At 41.6% G+C, this 21,715-nt stretch overlaps 1 protein-coding gene across 2 annotated transcripts in view; it reads left to right on the top strand.

Moving 5' to 3' along the window:
* Positions 1-3,851: 3,851 nt before the first annotated feature.
* Positions 3,852-21,715, top strand: part of reep3b (receptor accessory protein 3b) — a 62,955-nt gene continuing 45,091 nt past the window's right edge. The window contains exon 1 of one of the 2 annotated variants that reach the window (XM_086140848.1): positions 3,852-4,190. In XM_086140848.1, coding sequence (XP_085996974.1) covers positions 4,159-4,190 — 32 coding nt within the window. In that variant the 5' untranslated portion in view covers positions 3,852-4,158. The remainder of the gene's footprint in view (positions 4,191-21,715) is intronic. The other variant, XM_086140847.1, reaches the window with a different exon arrangement.

Raw genomic sequence — 21,715 nt, 5'->3', positions numbered from 1 at the left:
AAAATGCACACATGTGTGCATATGTGTACACCCTTTAATTAGAAGATTGCAGTCATTTACTTACATGTCTGTGTGTGTGTGCCTGCTTAATGGGGGTATCTTGAGGACAGTATAGACACCGGAGCAGTGACATTGCGGTCAGTAGAGGCAGGAGGGGCCAGCCTCACCTATCATCATGGAAAGAGAAAAATGTAAAATCTTCTTCTTCTTCTTCTTTCGGCTTTTCCCGTCAGGGGTCGCCACAGCGAGTCAACTTTCTCTGTCTCACCCTATTCTCTGTATCTTCCTCTCTCACACCAACTACCTTCATATCCTCTCTCACTACGTCCATAAATCTTCTCTTTGGTCTTCCTCGAGACCTCTTGCCTGGCAGCTCCAACTCCAGCATCCGTCTACCAATATATTCTCTATCCCTCCTCTGAACGTGACCGAACCATCTCAGTCTGGCTTCTCTGACCTTCTCTCCAAAACATCGAACATGTGCCATCCCTCTGATAGACTCATTCCTGATCCTATCCATCCTGGTCACTCCCAAAGAGAACCTCAACATCTTCATCTCTGCAACCTCTAGTTCTGCCTGCTGTCTTTTGGTCATTGGAACAGTTTCTAGTCCATACATCATCGCTGGTCTCACCACTGTCTTGTACACCTTTCCTTTTATTCTGGTTGAAAGTCTTCTATCACATAGTACCCCTGACACTTTTCTCCACCCATTCCAACCTGCTTGGACCCGTCTCTTCACCTCTTTTCCACACTCTCCGTTGCTCTGGACTGTTGACCCTAAGTACCTGAAATCCTCCAGCTTCTTGATCTCCACTCCCTTTAGCCTCACTGTTCCACCCGAGTTCCTCTCATTCACACACATATATTCTGTCTTGTTGCGACTACCTTTCATTCCTCTCCTTTCCAGAGCACACCTCCACCTCTCTAGATTTTCCTCTACCTGTTTTCTGCTCTCACTACAGATCACGATGTTATCCACAAACATCATGGTCCACGGGGATTCCTGTCTAACCTCATCTGTCAGCCTATCCATCACCATTGCGAACCAGAAGGGGCTCAGAGCTGATCCCTAATGGAGTCCCACCTCCACCTTGAACTTCTCTGTTACCCCTACAGCACACCGTACCAGTGTCTCACAGCTAGCATGCATATCCTGCACCAGTCTAACATACTTCTCTGCCACTCCAGACTTCCTCATACAATACCAGAGCTCCTCTCTTGGCACCCTGTCATATGCCTTTTCTAGGTCTACAAAAACACAACGCAGCTCCCTCTTGCCTTCTCTGTACTTTTCTATTAGCATTCTCAACGCAAGTACTGCATCTGTAGCACTCTTCCCGGGCATGAAACCATACTGCTGTTCACAAATGCTGACTTCTGCTCTCAGTCTAGTTTCCACTACTCTTTCCCATAACTTCATTGTATGGCTCATCAACTTTATCCCTCTATAGTTGCCACAATTCTGCACATCCCCTTTATTCTTAAAAATAGGCACCATCACACTTTGTCTCCATTCTTCAGGCATCTTCTCACTCTCTAAGATCCTGTTGAATAATCTAGTCAGAAAATCTACCGCTGCCTCTCCTAGACACTTCCACACCTCCACAGGTATATCATCAGGATCAACTGCTTTTCCACTCTTCATCCTCTTCAATACCTTCCTCCCTTCACTTTTACTAATTTGTGCTACTTTGTGGTCTACAATAGTAGACCACAAATTGTAGACTCTACTCTACTGTAGACTCTACTACTCTTGTAGTAGACTCTTCTAGCATCTGTCAATACATTTCCCTCTCTGTCCTTAATCACCTGGACCTGTTGTACATCCTTACCATCTTTTTTATCTCTCTGTTTGGCCAACCTGTGTAGATCATTCTCAACCTCCTTACCATCCAACCGAGCATACAAGTCATCGTACGCCCTTTGTTTTGCCTTTGCTACCTCTATCTTTACCTTTCGCCACATCTCCCTGTACTCCTGTCTGTTCTCTTCAGTCCTCTCAGTATCCCACTTCTTCGCTAACCGCTTTCTCTGTATATACTCCTGCACTTCCTCATTCCACCACCAAGTCTCCTTATCTGCTTTCCTTCCAGATGACACACCAAGTACTCTTCTACCTGTCTCCCTGATCACACTAGCTGTTGTTGTCCAATCATCTGGAAGCTCACCCTGACCACCCAGACCCTTTCTCAACTCCTCCCTGAAAACCATGCAACACTCCTCCCTTTTCAGCTTCCACCACTTTGTCCTCTGCTCTGCCTTTGTCCATCTTCCTTGTCACCAGAGTCATCCTACAAACCACCATCCGATGCTGTCTGGCTACACTCTCACCTACAAGTACTTTGCAGTCACTGATCTCTTTCAGGTTACCTCATCTATACAAGATGTAGTCTACCTGCGTGCTCCTGCCTCCGCTCTTATAAGTTACCCTATGTTCCTGTTTTTTCTGGAAAAAGGTGTTCACTACAGCCATTTCCATCCTTTTTGCAAAGTCTACCACTATCTGTCCCTCTGTGTTCTTATCCTGTATACCAAATCTGCCCATTACCTCTCCATCCCCTCTATTGCCTGTACCAACATGCACATTGAAGTCTGCAACAATTACTCTTTCATGTCTGGGGGTATCACTTCATCTAACTCATTCCAGAATTCTATGCCACACAACTATGCCACCTGTGTGGCATAGCTACTAACACCATTGAGCATTATACCTTTAATTTCCAGTTTCAAACTCATAAGTCCATCCGCCATTCTTTTCACCTCCTCCATCGTTTCCACCTGGTCTCCTGGACACACAGTAGATCCACCCTCCTTCTCTGTATCAAGCGACCAACTCACTATCTTTTCCTGTCATAGTCCCAATATTCAAAGTCCCTACTCAGTCCAAGACTCTTGCCTTTCCTCTTTTTCCTCTATTTCTGAAAAAGCCATCCAGTTTCAACTGGTACTCTGTAGGTCATCGGTACCAATGGTGGTTGTTTTTAACCTGGACCTCAACCAATTGGGTATGAGATTGTTTGGTTTCATTCGCATGTTTGGTTTTGGCAAAAGTTTCACGCTGGATGCCCTTCCTGATGCAACCCTCTGCATTTATCCAGGCTTGGGGCCGGCTCAGGGAGACACTGACCCTTGCCCCTCTGAGGCTGCATAACTATGAAAAAACTACAAGGGTATTTTTTGATCTCAGTACAACAATTTAATCCAATTTGATCATATAGAGGGATATAGAGTCATATTGAGTGAACTGATAACCCATATAGTAATTGATCATGTCTGTATAGGCTTGGCATAGATCAGTGGTTCTTAACCTGGGTTCGATCGAACCCCAGGGGTTCGGTGAGTCAGTCTCAAGGGTTCGGCGGAGGTCAAGACACACGCCCAACTAATTGGTGATTTGGTGAATTGGTGATCACCTGCAGCCCACTGGCTGCAGGTGATCACGCTACATAGCTACATAGCGCCTCGATCCAATAAAGAAGGGTTCGGTGAATGCGCATGTAAAACAGGTGGGGTTCAGTACCTCTAACAAGGTTAAGAACCACTGGCATAGATTTACACAAGTTGTGTTCTTGTCAGACCGAGAAGGAACGCAATAATATGCCAGAGTATTAATTCCCCTATATATTTATACTAGCTAGAAAAATGTAACCCCTTGCTTTCTCCCCGTCGCTGTTCAGAAGTCGCCTGTTGTCAAAAAGACGACAAAAACACGCGAGTGTAGGCAACCCACAACATGTCATGCTAGCCGTGACTATCTGGCGTTGTTGTCGACAAATCGAGACAACCAATGAGCTTCGGAGCAGCCCTCGGCGGGTGACGTCATAGACAGACCAAGAACTAGACTGGTGCCAAGAACAAGGAAGCAGAAGAAAGAAAGGAGGAGAAACCCTCAAGGGAGAGGCACGGGGAGTACTGGAGAGGCGGGGGTATTAGCCAGCATAGTCATAGAGATATTTTGCCTAAGTTACGGATTATAAGACAACAGCATGACTGTGGTCTAATGTTCAGCTGGTGAAGTTCATAGAGCTAGCAAGTACAGGTCTCGCATTAAAGTTTTGCACGAGGAAGCGAAGAACACGTCAACAAGCCGTTAACGTCACCAGCGGTCAGAACGGTCCTTTGCTTCTGACACAGCTCTCCGCGAAAAGACAGAAAATGGTGTCCTCCATAATTTCGAGAAGCGTCGTGTAAGTAGGAACGCGGCCGACAATCATTATGTGAGCTTAACGTTTTGATGTGGTTCAGCTTGCTAGCTCGCTTATATGCCTTCCTAGCTCGTTGCCAGTTCCGTGGGACGTTTGTGTGGTAAACTTTTTATTGTTTTACATCTATTGTGACATTATGTAAACTTTTAGAAAGTGCACTATTGTTGTTATTTGTCAAAATAGTGGCCCGGCACAAGGAACTTGTGATTGTGTCCTTGATGGCTCTGTGTACGAGTTCACAGCTAACGCTATCATGTTGATAGCGACATTAATATGCCTTTTCCAGATGTATCGGTGTGTGTGTGTGTGGGGGGGGGGGGGGGGGGGGGCGTTCTTATCTGTTTGTTATGAGTGCCATGTAGAGAAAAACAACATAACGAAAGAACTCTTCCCAATTTTGCTTATTAACAATATTGAGAGGACACGAGAAGAAATTATTCTTTATAGGGCTCTCTAATGAAGAGTACGATGTACTTGAATTTTTGGATGCGTAGTTGTTTGTTTTGTTACATAAACAAGGTTGCTTATTTGTGTTCATAAAGAGTCATTATCATCAATAGTATTGGATGCACCACTCTATTGTTGCATACTTCGGAGTCTTCATATTCTAGTCAGCAGGTTGTTTTGGCCATCTTCAACAGCCTTCTCGCTATGTCTATAATTCGTTGCCTTGGTGTAATGGAGGATAGGAATGTGTTCATCAGGGCTTAAGGGCGTGGTAAAGTAGAAGGCGGCTCCTCCCTTTTAACCAAACCTCCAAACAGACCGTGGAGTTCAACGGAGACAGAATCTGCCATTACAGGTTATTTGCGAGGTAACCAGTTTTCACTTCAGGCCTAGGTTATAAGTAATTAAATTTGGCCATATGGCCTTGGAATATATTAACATATTGTCACCCTATTAAAATAATTGCCTAATTCATTTTTTTACAAAAATGTTTTTTTTTGCCTACATTATCTCCTCACGATGCGGACCACCTCTGGCAAAATTGCCTACATCCTCATTAAACAGATTGTGCCATTCTACCCCTTTAGTAGAAATTACCCATGTCAAGAGTGTGTCAAGTGGTTCAGTTTTTTGTGTTTCCTGAAAAATCTGAAAAGATGACTTTGGCTATTATTTTAAAAGGGTGACGATATTCATATAAACTAACATACTTTTTAAAATAAAGTACATTTAATGACACACACACACATATCAGCTAAATCCTATGTATGTATTTATATGTGTGAATAGTAGCGGGGTGTGTGAGGGATCTTTTTTTTTTTATTTTCCTGGGCATCATGGTAGGGCAGTGGTCTAACAAGTTCTGTCTCTTAGGTGGGTCCCCGGTTTGATTTTGACTGGGTCCTTTCTGTGCTGAGTTTTCATGTTTTCCCTATGTTCTTGTGGCTAGTTATCCCTTGGGGTCTCCAGTTTCCTCACGCAGCTCACAAACAATCATTTGGTTAACTGGAGAACCTAAATTGGCCAGAAGAGTGAACGATTGTTTGTCTCTATATATGTGGCCCTGCAATCAGCTTGCAACTGGTCCAGGTTGTAACCTACCTATTGCCCAAAGACAGCTGGGATAGGCCCCAGCATCTCCGCGACCCTAAGTGCAGGAAAAAGTGGTAGATAATAGATCGATCACAAATAAACAACATTTCATATGTTGAACAGCATACAACAGCTAGGGTAGGCTCCAGCAACCCAGCGACCCTAATGTAACATAACTTGTAGCGCTAATGAATGAATGGAAACATTTTAATAACAATTACAATTAACAATTGAAAGAAGATGATTATGATAGCAACTTATCTGTTTTATTTGAGTCTTCACTTTCTGTTTTGTTTTCTTTCTGAAGATCATTGAAGACAATTGTTCTGATTGAGAAATTGGGAATTATACATTGCATGGCATATCTGCTCAGCATTTTCACTGAAAGGTTTCAGTTTCTGGAGCTATAGTAGTCACGGGTGACCAACTTTTTGGCTACAGGGACACATTAAGATTTTTGAAACCAAGTGGTGGTTCTGATCTTTAGCGGACGAGGCGAAAATTGAGTGAGCATAAAGAATAGTGTATGTGATGTCTATTTTCCACTAATTAAATTGGCTGTATCGTGGATAGTGACTTGATTTTAGAACATCTAAAATCTACCACTGTTGTTACAGTATGCCATCTGGTGGTAGTAAAAAAAAAGTAATGTAGAAGGAAGTGAAATAAATGCAAATATCTTATTGAGTTGTTATTGATATGATCCCTTTGGGCTGTGGAAATCTTGTATCCATTCTAAAAATTATAATATTCCTGCATTCTCACTTGATTAATTTGTTAATATGCCATTAAAGGCCCCCCTGGATCACAGTATTTAAGCAAATAGCAAAGGAAAGATTGTCATTTGACGGTATAAACTGTGAAAATACATCTCTTCCGTACCGCTATGTCGCTATTGTTTGGACCTTTGCTGTTACCTTGATAATCATGATTTTAAAATGTTAGTGGTAAAGTTAATTGGAGGACTCACTAATTAAGGAGTTCAGTAAGATTTATATCACATCCATTTAAACCATGTCTTTCCCCATGAGGAAACGCTGTTGGGATGCAAGAAGCGGACTTAAGTCCGCCTCATGCTATAGCAGCACTATTTTCAACAATCATGTATTTGGGTATTTTAAGAGGCAAAGTAATCCAATCAAATTTTAATTTTAAAGCTAACACCAGATGGTGAGAGTTAAAATCTTCAGGATATCTGGTCCTTGCTTTTCTTTTTCTCTCTTTTCTCTCCCCCATCCTTTCTTTGTCCAAGATATTTTTTTCTGTCTGTTGTTTTTCTGTCTGTTCTCACTTCCATCTTGTTTTTGGTTGTGTAAGCTCTCTCGAATGAGGGAAATTGACCTGTAGCCCAGAGTTAAGGCACATCTAAAAGCAACAGGGCTGTTTTTTCAGCGGCCCAAAGAGTGAGTAAGAGACTGTGTTGCAATAGGTAGAGGAAGCCATCTGAGGAAGCCCAAAGTTTAAATCAAGTTGTCCCATATCTGGCTAGTGGCTGATGGTTGTGATGAACCAATTAGAACAAGATTTTGAATGTAAACATAAAAATGGTCAAATTATTTTCTATTATACAATGTAACCATTAGGCAATTCCCAACAAATACTGATATATTTTCCCCGCCATATTTTATGTACCAACCTTGAGAATTGCATATATCATAGCAGTGAGTAAAATTATTTGAATGCTTGCTCAGAGTAAATGTTGGAATCCCTCGTTTACCAGCACAACACTGGTGCTGGAGATGTCTTCTCCGTTGGGGTTTGATGCCTTGAGCAGGGTGTTTTTTTTTTTTTTTTTGAACATTTATTAGAACAAGTTCCTTAACAAAGTTTTACACATTCTTACAAAACCTCATAACACGATATACATTATACAATAATCTTTATAGGTCACTTGTTTCCTCAATAGCACGTGAAAAATAAAATAAAACTAAAAATTAAAAAAAAAAAAAAATTAAAAAAAAACACAGAGGAAAAAAAAAAAAAAAAAAAAAAAAAGAGCAGGGTGGTTTTGAAAATACCAGTGTGGAAATTATGCCATGCCTAAATAGGCGAATTAGCACGTATGACTTTAATCCTTAATGAAGTCCTGAGTGCTCATTACCAACCTTCAGGGTGCCAGTGGAAATTGGAGTACCATGGGTCAAAGAACGACAGGAGGAAGGCGAGTTCAGAATCAGAGAGAATGAAGGAAAGGCAGTAGTTGGTTGCCATGCCAAGAGAGAAGGTAGATATACTCTGTGTCCTGGAAGTCCAAGGCCAGAGAAGAAGTGGCAAAGCCAGAAACCTATGGGCAGATTTTAAGTTGCCCTTGTATTGAGATGAAGAGAAATGGAGAATAAGTGATCTAGAGGGGGCAGTATGTTTGAACTGTTTGGTGGGATTTGAGGAGATTCTGGTGTGACATGATGCAAAATATCTATTGGATGAAAGAGTGGTGATCAGTGTAGGCTTCACTGGACATTTAAGTGCAGGCAATAGAGGCGATGAAGAAGTAATGGGCAGGTTAGAATCCAGGATGGAAATCCAAAGGGACAGATGCTGCTGGGGTTTGCAAATGTCTTCATTATGCTGGTGTTGGAGCTGTCTTCTGGATGGGGGATTTTGTTTCTTGGGTGGGGCTGGCTTGGAGCATGACCAACTGGCAACTCACACACGACACATTAGTTGTGTGCCCCCTGGCCTCATTGGATGTTTCACCTTTTATCAAAAGACAACCTCAGCCAAGGTTTGCTGCCTCCGGAGCCCCACAGGCCAGAAAGGCCCGATAGGACTCCCCCTTCGGTTTGACGAGATCCCTCACTGCTGGTGTCCACCAGCGGGTTCAAGGGTTGCTGCCCCGACAGGCGCCGACCGCCTTATGGACGCAGCTCTGGTCTGCTGCTTTGACAATGGAAGCATGGAACATTGCCCATCTGTACTCAGTATCCCCTGCCTCCCTTGGGACATGGTTGTAGTTCTGCTTGAGGTGGGAGTTGAAACTCCCTCTGACAGGGTACTCTGCCAGACGTTCCGAGAAGACCCTCATGTTACGTTCGGGTCTGCCTGGTCTGACCGGCATCCTCCCCCATCATTGGAGCCAGCTCACCACCAGGTGGTGATCAGGTGATAGCTCTGCCCCTCTCTTCACCCAAGTGTCCAGGACATGCAGTCACAAGCATTACAACACAACCACAAGGTCATCAAAGAACTGCAGCCTAAGGTGTGTTGGTGCCAAGTGCACATATGGACATGGACATGAACATGGTGTTTGTTATGGACAATCTGTGATAAGCACAGAAGTCCAGTACCAAAACCAACCAAGTCCAGTACCAAAACTAACCAACTCCAGTAACAAATATCTATCTATCTATCTATCTATCTATCTATCTATCTATCTATCTATCTATCTATCTATCTATCTATCTATCTATCTATCTATCTATCTATCTATCTATCTATCTATCTATCTATCTATCTATCTATCTATCTATCTATCTATCTATCTATCTATCTATCTATCTATCTATCTATCTATCTATCTATCTATCTATCTATCTATCTATCTATCTATCTATCTATCTATCTATCTATCTATCTATCTATCTATCTATCTATCTATCTATCTATCTATCTATCTATCTATCTATCTATCTATCTATCTATCTATCTATCTATCTATCTATCTATCTATCTATCTATCTATCTATCTATCTATCTATCTATCTATCTATCTATCTATCTATCTATCTATCTATCTATCTATCTATCTATCTATCTATCTATCTATCTATCTATCTATCTATCTATCTATCTATCTATCCATCCATCCATCCATCCATCCATCCATCCATCCATCCATCCATCCATCCATCCATCCATCCATCCATCCATCCATCCATCCATCTATCTATCCATCCATCCATCCATCCATCCATCCATCCATCCATCCATCCGTTTTAGCAACCCAACCAACCACTACACTTGGTCATTCTTAAGGATTGCATGAGCTTATTCATTACTGTTTCATTAGTATTTCTCTGACACTAAGAGTAGGACTAAACTTTCTCAAATCAAACCAAATCAGGAGCAATTTAGACTGTTATACCTGCAATTCTCATACATCTCCACCCAAACAACTAGCCTTAAAATGACTGAACTGCAGTTTCTGCTGCACCTCTCAATTATTAAAAGTGTGATGTTGACTAGGAGAGGCAAATTTTCTAGATTTTTTTTTCTACAATGAAATTTCATTAGAAGCATGTCACCTTTGTTGCACGGCTCTTATTCTGTGTGCTTTGAAAAAAAGCAGGTCTTGGATATTGTTTCATTTATGAAAATAGTCCATTCAAACCTTTATGTTTTGTTGCCTCCTCAAATATTACACAGCCGTTTTCAGTTTCCCTGGAAATAATTTGATTGAGATGGAAGCATGTAGAAATGAAAACAGTATGGATATTGCTGCAGTCATGCTGTTTCTATAGCAACAGCAAGAACATAAACTGCTGTTGGTGGTGGTCCATCTGCTGCTGAGGGACAAGGAATGATCTGTGTGGGGGGGAAAAAAATAAGTACCACCATGTGAGAAAGCCTATTTTTAATATTAGTCTGTTTTAATATAAGTCATGTCAGTTACAAGTATGACAAGTCAAAGTCTTCTTTCATTTACTTTTCACAAACTTTAAAGAGAATGTAAAACAAAAGATCTGTCCTTTTGTGTTATAAAACAAATAAATCCTTATTTTCAAGGTTTTCTTTCCAATTTGAATTTGTATTCTTACAAACTATAAGTGTATAGGTGCTTGAAAGTTTATGAACCCTTTAGAATTTTGTATCTTTTTGGATAAATCTGACATAAAACAGCCTTAAAAAGCCTGGTTGTACAAATAAGACAAAATTTTGTATTTAGTCAATGATCCAATTACATATCTGCAGCATGTGGCAAAAGTAGATTACCATGCTCTCAGTTTTCAGTACCAGCTGCTAATACTTACTCAGACAATGTAGCCCATTGCTTCTTACAAATTAGCTTCAACTCCAGGATGTTGATAAATTTCCTCCCATGAACTGCTCACTTTAGGTCTTTCACAACATTTAAATAAGATTGATGTCAGGTATCAGACTAAGCCATTCCAGAACATTTTCTTTCTAAAACCATTGTTTGTGGAATGAATCGTGTGTTTAGGATTAGTGCCTTGCTGCATGTCTCACTGTCTTTTTAGATTAATTTCACCGAGAGATGTCTTGACATTTTCCTGTTTAATTGTCCAATAGATATTCCAGAATTCATTATTCCATCAGTAATGCTGAGTTGTCCATGCCCAAATGCACCAAAACATGCCCAAACTAGTACACTTTAACCGCCATGTTTAACAGATGGGATAAAGTTCCTATGCTTGACTTCACTGTTTGCCTCTCTACAAATATAATGCCTCTCAATTAAAGTATAAAATTGGTTTCATCTGTCCATAAAACATTCTTCTAGTATCTTTCTGGTTTGTCCCGATGATTATAATCAAACTGTAGACCATGACAATTTTTTAGGGGAGAGCAGTGGCTTGTAACTTGCTACAATGCCATACACACAATTGCTCTTCTGATGGTGAACTCATAAATATCGTCGATTGCCAATGTGAGACAGGCTTTCAGTTGCTTAGGGTTATAATATGAGTTATGATATGATAGTTACAATGGAATCCTTTGTGTCCGCTCTCAGACTAGTACACACCTTGCTCTTGGAGTTATCTTTTATTGGTTGACCACTACTTTGTAGGTTAACAAAGAAGTTTCTTCAATTTCTACACAGTCTGACTGACCGTGGATGGGGGTGGAGACTACACTATTCAGAGATGTCTGGTAACCCTCTCCAGAGTCATGAGCTTCAACAACATGTTGTTGAGGCCATAAGATGCCTCCTTTGTTCAAGCCATGATACACAGTAGCGGTGTAAAAAAAAATCGATATGTATCGATATATCGATCCGACAGCTGACGATCCGATGCATCGACACGTCCGCAAGAGTATCGATCCATGTATGCATTTTACCTGTCTATTTTTAGTCTACTCTGAGGCGTAATTCTCACTCCGTGCTGCGGGTGGCGGTAACCTACTTTGTCTCCACCTACTTCGCTTCCCTTACCCTCTTTCAGCACAGTCTTTCAGCGGACACACCCTCTTTGGCATAGCACTCACATTTAAACATTCGGGAGGCGGACATTGATATGGCTGAGAAGGACGCGGACTTACTCACTCCTGTAGGTTTAAAATCGTTCGTGTGGAAGTATTTCGGCTTCCGCAAAAACGGGAAAGAATTGGTAAAGGATGTGGCGATATGTAAAGAATGTCGAATTGAAGTTAGCTACTGTGGCAGCACTTCTAATTTGTCGGCTCACCTGAAAAGACGGCATGGTGTTGTTGAAGGCGAATGTTCAGAAAAAGCACAGCGCCCTGCCCAGCTGAGCACATTTTTCCCACAAAAGTTACCGAGCAGTTCGAAAAGGGCCAAAAACATATTGAAGGCAATTGCCTTCTTCATATGTGAAGACGCAAGGCCGTAGAGCGTGCTGGAGAACGAGGGCTTTAGCTACCTGCTCGAAATATTGGAGCCCAGATACAACGTACCATCTCGGCAGCACTTCAGCCAGTCATACATTCCCAACATGTACGTTCTTTTTCATTTAAGGCTAAATAAAGGCTCTTCAATATATCTTTCTGAAATAAAATATATGATATTACAGCTTCCGTTGATTTATTCAAAATTTGAAATAGTTAAAAAAAAAATCATATTGAAAAATCGTATCGTAGTTATAAAAGATAGTATTGAATCGAATCGTTGGGCATTTTTAAGTATCGAAAAAAAAATCGAATCGATCGAATCGTTGCCTTGAGAAATCGAATCGGATCGAATCGCCATGATGGCTCTGATTTACACCCCTAATACACAGCCACCAATGTGTTGCCTGTATGACCAGGTACTTCTTGATCCCTGTTCTTTGGGGGACAGGTTTTTCAACCATGCCTCCAATATTATGGAATCCTTTCCTCGGTCAGTTCAATTCAATTCAATTCAAACCTTTATTAATACTTGTAAGACCACTGAGGTCTCCCTCATTTTCAGGGTCGACAAGTTTACAAGCAAAGCAGAGCACAGCACAACAATAAAATGAGATCCAATTAAAAAACAGTAGATAAACTAAAAACAGGTGAAAATGAGATCAAATTAAAGACAGTACGGAAGCAGTAGATAAAACTCGAAACAAGGAAAAAATGAGATCAAATTAAAGAGTACAAGGGGGCGGATAAGACTAAAAACAAGTGCAATTGGCAGTACAAATTAAAGAAAAACAGTAGATAAACTAAAAACAGGTGCAAATGTGATTAAATTAAAGACAGTACGGAAGCAGTAGATAAAACTCGAAACAAGTAAAAATGAGATCAGATTAAAAAGTACAAGGGCAGTGGATAAAACTAAAAACAAGTGCAATTGGCAGTACATACATTTTTAACCAAGTGTTTAAAAACAGCGGCTGAGGGAAGGGCATCTAGTTTTAGGGTTTGTTGCAGGGTGTTCCATGTGTTGGGGGCATCAATACAAAAGGCTGTTTTACCCAGATCCGTGCGCGCAAGCGGAGCCATAAGAGTAAGCCAACAGCTGGATCTGGTCTCGAAAGTACCAATAGCCCAGTCGAGTAGGAAGAGATATAGGAGGGAAGTTTGCCACTGACGGCTTTGAAGTACCAGTGGTAATCACGCCTCAGTGGAAGAGAGGGCCAGCCAACCTTGTCATAAAGAATGCAGTGGTGAGTGTCGTAGCTATCACTGGTGATAAATCTAAGAGCAGAATGATAAACAGAGTCTAGCTGCATCAATGTAGATGAAGATCCATGCCTATAGATCACCATAGTCTAGGACTGACATGAATACAGCCTCCACAACTCTCTTTCTCCTAATCATTGGAAAGCTAGATCGGTTTCGATACAGAAAGCCGACCTTCTGCTGAAGCTTGGAGGCGAGGTTGTCAATATGAGCTTTGAACGAGAGCTTCTCATCCAGCCAAAGCCCTAGATATTTGTATGTGATAACCTCTTTCTATAACAGAGCCATCAGTAGTAGATATGAGGAGTGTTGAGGAATTGACAACTCTAGCTCTGGTGAACAACATAAATTTGGTTTTTACTGGGTTGAAGACTAGCTTAAGTTGAGAGAGGGAGTCTTGCAGTGAATTGAAAGCAAGCTGCAATTTGACGGTAGCCTGAGACACGTACCTTCAATGTCCAATTTTAAGACCAGTCTTCAAATGTACTTCTGTTACTTTGACTTGGACCCAGTGTGATCTCATGGATTGAGTCTGATTAACGTTCCTATTTTACTGATTGTTTGTTTTGTCTTTTTTCCATATGTCAGTCATGCTTGTTCCTTGGAACCTGGATTCAATGGTAATGTTAAACTGCTTGATTGTTCATTTGTGGTACAGGGACCTATCCCCAGGCTCATGTTTTATCCTCATACCTGACTAACTGGCTGACAGGCATTAGCCAAATCTCCCTTAGTGGCTTTGTAAATGCCTGGTCAGAGTTCAGTAAGGAGGTATGTTTTTGCCTTTGCTCACATATGTGGGTGTGGACATATGCGCATGCCTATCTGCAGAGAACACACATTACATTACATTACATTGCATTTGGCAGATGATTTTATCCAAAGCGACTTAAAATAGAGGACATAGGGACTGCAAATACACTTGCAAATACACGATGCACAGGAAATATACAGAACAGTAAGCTTGGGTTAGTGAGTTTTTTTTTAATTTTTTTTACAAATACATACACAAACGTACACACACACACACACTGCATAGCCTAACTTGCTGCCTAACCTGATATGGGGCATCAGCGCAGTAAAAAGTCCTGAAAGAGAACAGTTTTTACCTGTTTCTTGAAGGTTGAGATAAATGATGCTAGTCTTGTTGCTTCTGGAAGTTTGTTCCACCACTGAGGTAGAAGAACTGAGAACAGTTTTGCCTGAGATCGCTTAGAGCGAGCAAAAGGTACTGCTAGTAGGTTTGTATTAGAGGAGCGCAGCTCTCTGCTGGGAGCATAAGGTCTTATCATTTCGTTCAGATATGCTGGACCTGTTCCTGAGGTGGTTTTGAATGCCAGGGTCAGGGCCTTGTGCTTGATCCTGGCAGCTACTGGTAGCCAGTTCAACTGGATGAACAGAGGTGTAACATGAGCCCTTTTGGGTTGAGTGAATACCAACCGTGCTGCAGAATTCTGTACCATCTGCAGTGGTTTTATTGCACAAGCAGGTAGTCCAGCTAGGAGGGAATTGCAGTTGTCCAGGCGGGAGATGACCATGGCCTGAACCAATAGCTGTGCCGACTGTTGGGTCAGGTAGGGTCTGATTTTCTGAATGTTGTACAGCACAATTCTGCAGGTCCGGGCAGTTGAAGTAATATGGTTGGAGAATGACAGCTGATCGTCGATCATGACGCCGAGGTTTTTTGTAACTTTGTTAGGGGCCACTGTGGTAGAGCCCAACTTGAGGCTGATGTTGTGATGAATTGTATCTTTAGTTTGACTTGGACACACTACAGTAGACAGGCAAGGCAAGACAGGAACTTGTCTGGGTGCCTGTCTTGAGGTGAGGGACACAAGCTAAAGAATGTAACTGACTGTGCATGGAAATAATAGTAGTAATACATTTTATTTTTAGACAGAGATACACAAAATACAGACTTTCAAGAAGCAATAAAAATAAAAAAGTATACAAACAATTAAGAGGTCATGTCCTCAAATAAATTGTCCGGTCCATATCCTCTCAGTTTCTGGTTCATTTCATTGATTTGAAAGTACAGCTCAGCAAAATTTTAAAACAACTTGAAAAAAAAGAATATATTCTGTACTCATAGGTGGATACCCTTAAATATATCCGCTTCGGTATGGAAAATAGGTCACTTCTAACAATAATTAGTACTTAAGAAGAAACGCCTCTGTCACATAGAGCACAACATTAGTGAAATGTAACCACTGCATTTAACCCATCATGGATGAACCATGAACAGAGGGTAGCTAAGGAACTGCGCCAGGGAGCAGTTGGGGGTTCAGGGTCTTGCTCAACACGACAACATGACCAAACTATCTCAGTTAGGACTCTGACCTTTTCTCCAAAACATCTACCACGTGCTGTCCTCGATGGACTCATTCATGATCTAATCCATCCTCTTCCCTCCCCAAAGAGGGCCTCAACAGCTTCATCTCTGTTACCTCCAGCTATATCTTTTTGTCACTGCAGTGGTGAGACCAGCATTGCTGATTTATTCTGGCTGATTCTGTATCAGACATTACCCCTGACACTTTTCTTCAGCTGTGCCAACCTTATTGAACCTGTTTCCTCATCTCTCCTCCGCACTCTCCACTCTTCGCTCTGTTGACCCCAAGTACTTAAAATCATTCATCATCCCAATTTCCTGTAACGTCAGGTTTCCACTTGGGTTCCTCTCATTCACACAAATATTTGTACAATATTTAGTTGTGACTAACCTTCATTCCTCTCCTATCCAGAGCATACATCTACCTCTCAAGAAGGTGCTCAGAGCCGATCCCTAATGGAGTCCCAGCTCCACCTTAAACTTCTCTGTAACCCCCACAGCACACTGCACCACTGTCTTACAGCTTGCATAGATGTCTTGCACCTTCTTCTTCTTCTTCTTCTTCTTCTTCTTCTTCTTCTTCTTCTTCTTCTTCTTCTTCTTCTTCTTCTTCTTCTTCTTCTTCTTCTTCTTCTTCTTCTTCTTCTTCTTCTTCTTCTTCTTCTTCTTCTTCTTCTTCTTCTTCTTCTTCTTCTTCTTCTTCTTCTTCTTCTTCTTCTTCTTCTTCTTCTTCCAGCTTTTCCCGTCAGGGGTTGCCACAGCGAATCAACCTTCTCCATCTAACCCTATTCTCTGTATCCTCCTCTCTCACACCAACTACCTTCATATCCTCTCTCACTACGTCCATAAATCTTCTCTTTGGTCTTCCTCGAGACCTCTTGCCTGGCAGCTCCAATTCCAGCATCCGTCTACCAATATATTCTCTATCCCTCCTCTGTACATGACCGAACCATCTCAGTCTGACATCTCTGACCTTCTCTCCAAAACATCTGACATGTGCTGCTCCTCTTATAGACTCATTCCTGATCCTATCCATCCTGGTCACTCCCAAAGAGAACCTCAACATCTTCATCTCTGCAACCTCTAGTTCTGCCTGCTGTCTTTTGGTCATTGTAACAGTTTCTAGTCCATACAGCATCGCTGGTCTCACCACTGTCTTGTACACCTTTCCTTTTATTCTGTCTGAAAGTCTTCTATCACATAGTACCCCTGACACTTTTCTCCACCTATTCCAACCTGCTTGGACCCGTCTCTTCACCTCTTTTCCACACTCTCCGTTGCCCTGGACTGTTGACCCTAAGTACCTGAAATCCTCCAGCTTCTTGATCTCCACTCCCTGTAGCCTCACTGTTCCACCCGAGTTCCTCTCATTCACACACATATATTCTGTCTTGCTGCGACTAACTTTCATTCCTCTCCTTTCCAGAGCATACCTCCACCTCTCTAGATTTTCCTCTTCCATGTTGTCTGCTCTCACTACAGATCACAATGTCATCCGCAAACATCATGGTCAATGGGGATTCCTGTCTATCCTCATCTGTCAGCCTGTTGATCACCATTGTGAACAAGAAGGGGCTCAGAGCTGATCCCTGATGGAGTCCCACTTCCACCTTGAACTTCTCTGTTACCCCTACAGCACACCGTACAAGTGTCTCACAGCTAGCATACATGTCCTGCACCAGTCTAACATACTTCTCTGCCACTCCAGACTTCCTCATACAATACCAGAGGTCCTCTCTTGGCACCCTGTCATATGTTTTTTCTAGGTCTACAAAAACGCAATGCAAATCCCTCTGGCCTTCTCTGTACTTTTCTTTTTTTTTTTTTTTAACATTTATTAGAACAGGTTCCTTTGCAGAGTCATACGCCTTCTTACAAAACCTCATAACAAGATATACATTATACACTATTCTTTATAGGTCACTTATTTCCTCTATAGCAAGCGGAAAATAAAATAAAACTAAAAAAAAACACAAAAAAACATCTAACTCAGTCAAATAGAGATAATATCTTCAACTCTCCAAATATTTTTTAATGGATGCCCATTTGTTAAGATATAGGTCTGTCGTCTGAAGTCGTAAGTTTGCTGTTATGCGTTCCATGCAGTTTACATCCTTAAGTCTGACGCCACTGGTCCAGGGTAGGTGGGTGGGGTTTGAGCCAGTTTACTGTGATCATTTTATGTGCAATTAATAGAAGAACTCTAAGCGTAAACACCTGATTTTTCCTTAGGTCGCTTGTTGATGCTGTACCCATAATAAATTGCTTTGGATCAATTGGTCTGTTTAATCTTAAAATCTCACTTATTTGTTTTTTTACCTCTTCCCAGAATTTCATCAGTTTAGGGCAGTCCCAAAAGATGTGGAAGAAGTCCCCCGTTATGCCACAGCCCTTTAACACAGGGGAGAACAGTTATTATCATAAGAAGCCATTATCAAGGAAGTTTTAAAATACCTTATTCTTAACTTCCTTATTCTGAACTCCCTCCATGTTGGGCTGCTTAAACATTTTTGCCAGGGCAACCAAGAACTCTCCCATTCTTCATCAGCAATCACGGCATTAGATTCCAGTTCCCACTTAGCTTTCACATCCAGTGTGTCTACTAAAGTGTCCATACGTATCCTGCCATAGATATCTGATATTGTATTTTTAATGTTCATTTTGTTCTCAACTATCTCAATCCAATATTGTTCAAAATTAGTTGAAGCTTCTTTAATATTGTCCCATTCTTTGTGTGTCATCAAATAATGTCGAATATGAAAATATCGAAATAAATCCTTAGAGTCAATGTCGTATTTTGCCTGAAGTTGTGAAAAAGCCCTCAGAATTCTTCCTTCAAATAACTGATTTATTGTGATTAAACATTTCCCTGCCCATCTAATGAAACCACCGTCCATCTTTGCTGGCAGAAAGTCACCTGCTGCTGTTATTTTTGCTGCCCTTGATAGGGATAGAGGTAGATTCAGGAATCGTCTTGTCTTTTCCCAAACCTTAAGTGTATGGTTGACATATTCATTTTGTATCTTAAGTCCACGTCTTGCTTTTGAATTTAGAAAAGGGAGAGTCGAAAGCGACACATTTTTAACTGAACCTTGCTCTATATGCACCCATCTTGTGTCCATATCTTTATCCATGAGACCAATTTTCCAAGTTGTGCTGCCAGGTAGTAACTTCGGAAGTGTGGCAAAGCCAATCCGGCCTTATCTCTGGGTGCACAGAGTATTTTCAATCTCACTCTGGGCCTCTTGTTCTGCCATATATATTTGGAAATGAGCTTATCCAGTGATGTAAAGGTAGATACAGGAACAGTGATAGGCAGAGCATTGAACAGAAACAGCATTCTAGGTAGGACATTCATCCTGATACTTTCTATCCTCCCAACTAAGGACAAAGGAAGCACCTCCCATCTTTCCATGTCATTTTTGATCTGAGAAATTAGTTTACCATAATTTGCCTTATATAGCTGACTTGTGTCGTGTGTGAGAATGATTCCCAGGTATCTGAAGCCCCCTTTTGACCACTTGAATTTAACCTCTCCATCCAAGCATGTCGGCCAGCATCCTGTTATCATCATTGCTTCTGATTTCCCCTCATTCACCTTGTACCCTGACACCTCCCCATAGTCCCTCAGGCATGACTCGCATGTTTGGTTTTGGCAAAAGTTTTACGCCGGATGCCCTTCCTGACGCAACCCTCTGCATTTATCTGGGCTTTGGACCGGCAGAGGGAGACACTGCTCCGTGCCCCCCCAAGGCAGGCTTGGAGTGACACGGGCCAGTGCCGCCCTGAGGCTGCATTGCGTAGATGTCTTGCACCAGTCTAATATATTTCTTTTGCCACCCCAGTCTTCCTCATACAATACTAAAGCTCCTCTCTTGGCATGCTGTTGCACGCTTTTTCTAGGTCTATAAAAGAGCAATGCTACTCCTTCTGACCATCTCCGTACTTCTCTACCAGCATTCTCTAAAAAAAATACTGCATCTGTAGCACTCTTTCTAGGCGTGAAATCATATTGCTGTTCACAGTTGCTAACATCTGATCTCAGTCTAGTTTCCACTACTCTTTCCCGTAACTTCATTGTATGCCTTTTCATCTTTATCCCTCTATAGTTGCCGAATTCTACACATACCTCTTATTCTTAAAAATGGGCACCATCACACTTCTTCTCCATTCCTCAGGCATCTTCTCAATCTCTAAGATCCTGTTCAATAATTTACCCAGAAGCTCTACCACTGCCTCCTGGATACTTCCATGCCTCCACAGGTATATCACCAGGACCAATTATCCTCTACTCTCTATCCTCCTCAATGCTTTCCTCACTTCACCTTTACTAATCTCTGCTACTATGTAGTCTGCTATAGTTACCTCTTCTACCCTTGCTTCCCTTTCATTTTCCTCATTAATGAGCTCTTAAAAGTACTCTTTCCATCTCCCCATCACTTTTATAGTATCTGTCAATACATTTTCCTCTCTATCCTTAATCACCCAGACCAGCTGTACATACTTTCCATTTCTGTTACTGTCTCTTTGTTCCTGCAAACTCTTGGGCACATATAAACTGTCCCCATCCCATCCTATCACTCTCTCACACACAGACCTCCGCTGATCCAGATGTAAATGTAATGTACTGTAATATAAGAGATTGAACGATGTGTTTTTTTTTTTTTCAGGGCTGATACTGATTGACAATTGTCAAGGAGGCTGATAACCGATATTTGGAGACAATATTCATTTGTAGTAATAGTGAAAATGTTGGTTGGTGTCAAAATTTTGAATTACACAAAGTCCGACACTTAACTTCATTTAAAGCTGCACTGGAGTATAAGTCGCATTTTGGGGGGAAATTTATTTAATAAAATACAACACCAAGAACAGACATGTAATTTAAAATTTAAATGATGAACAATTTAAAATAAAAATAGAATAGAGGCAACAACAGGCTGAATGATATGCTTACGTTACATGAGACAACTGAGAACATGCCTGGTATGTTAAAATAACATATAAAGAGTTATTCTGATAACTATAGCATAAATAACGTGCCAAGAAGTTTACCAAAACCATCCGTGTCACTCTAAATACCTGGTAACTAAAATCCCATGAAATCTTCATCCTCTGTGTCACTTTTCATCAACTCCACCAGTTCTGGAGGTAGAAGATGCGGCGCCTCCTCTTATACGTCACTTACGTCAGACTCATCGTCACTTGCAGTTCCAACTATGCCAGCCTTTCTGAATCCTGCCAGAATGGTTTCGGTTGTCACCGAAGCCCATGCTTTGCCGATCCATTCAATTACTTCCAGGAAAGTTGCATGGCGCATTCTCCCGGTTGCCGTGAAGCTGGGCTCTCCGCCCGCCATCCACTGCTCCCACAGGTTAGAGACTGCCTTAAAGCTCCTATTTACGGAGATATCAAGTGGCTGGAGAATTTTGGTTAAGCCTCCAGGGACGATGGCAGGTATGGAGTTGAATTTTTTTAATTTCTCTTTGATCTGTAGTGTGATGTGCGCTCGCATGCTATCCATCACAAGCAGAGCTTTGCGTGCCCTAAAGAATAGTTACTATTACTATATTCACACTCTTTTGCCATTTCTCTGCAACACTTTGGCCCATGGGAATGTCAAACGTGAGGGGGACCTCATCCATGTTAATAATATGATCGGGTGTTACGCTGTGCTCACTTACATGCCTCTCAATGAACTCATGGAAACTGTTGCCTTGACTTGGAAGTCTGCTGGCAGGTTTTGGGACATCGCTGTCCTTGCTCTGATAAAGAGGCGATTGCGTTGCATGAAGCGATAACACCTCGAAGGTCCTCCTGCAAAGTCATTGATATTCATCTCCTT

Source organism: Fistularia commersonii, chromosome 33 (assembly GCF_037954325.1).
Source record: "Fistularia commersonii isolate RoL2024-O1a breed Wild chromosome 33, RoL_Fcom_v1.0, whole genome shotgun sequence".
Classification (NCBI taxonomy): Eukaryota; Metazoa; Chordata; class Actinopteri; order Syngnathiformes; family Fistulariidae; genus Fistularia; species Fistularia commersonii.
This window is presented reverse-complemented; position numbering and strand designations above follow the sequence as displayed.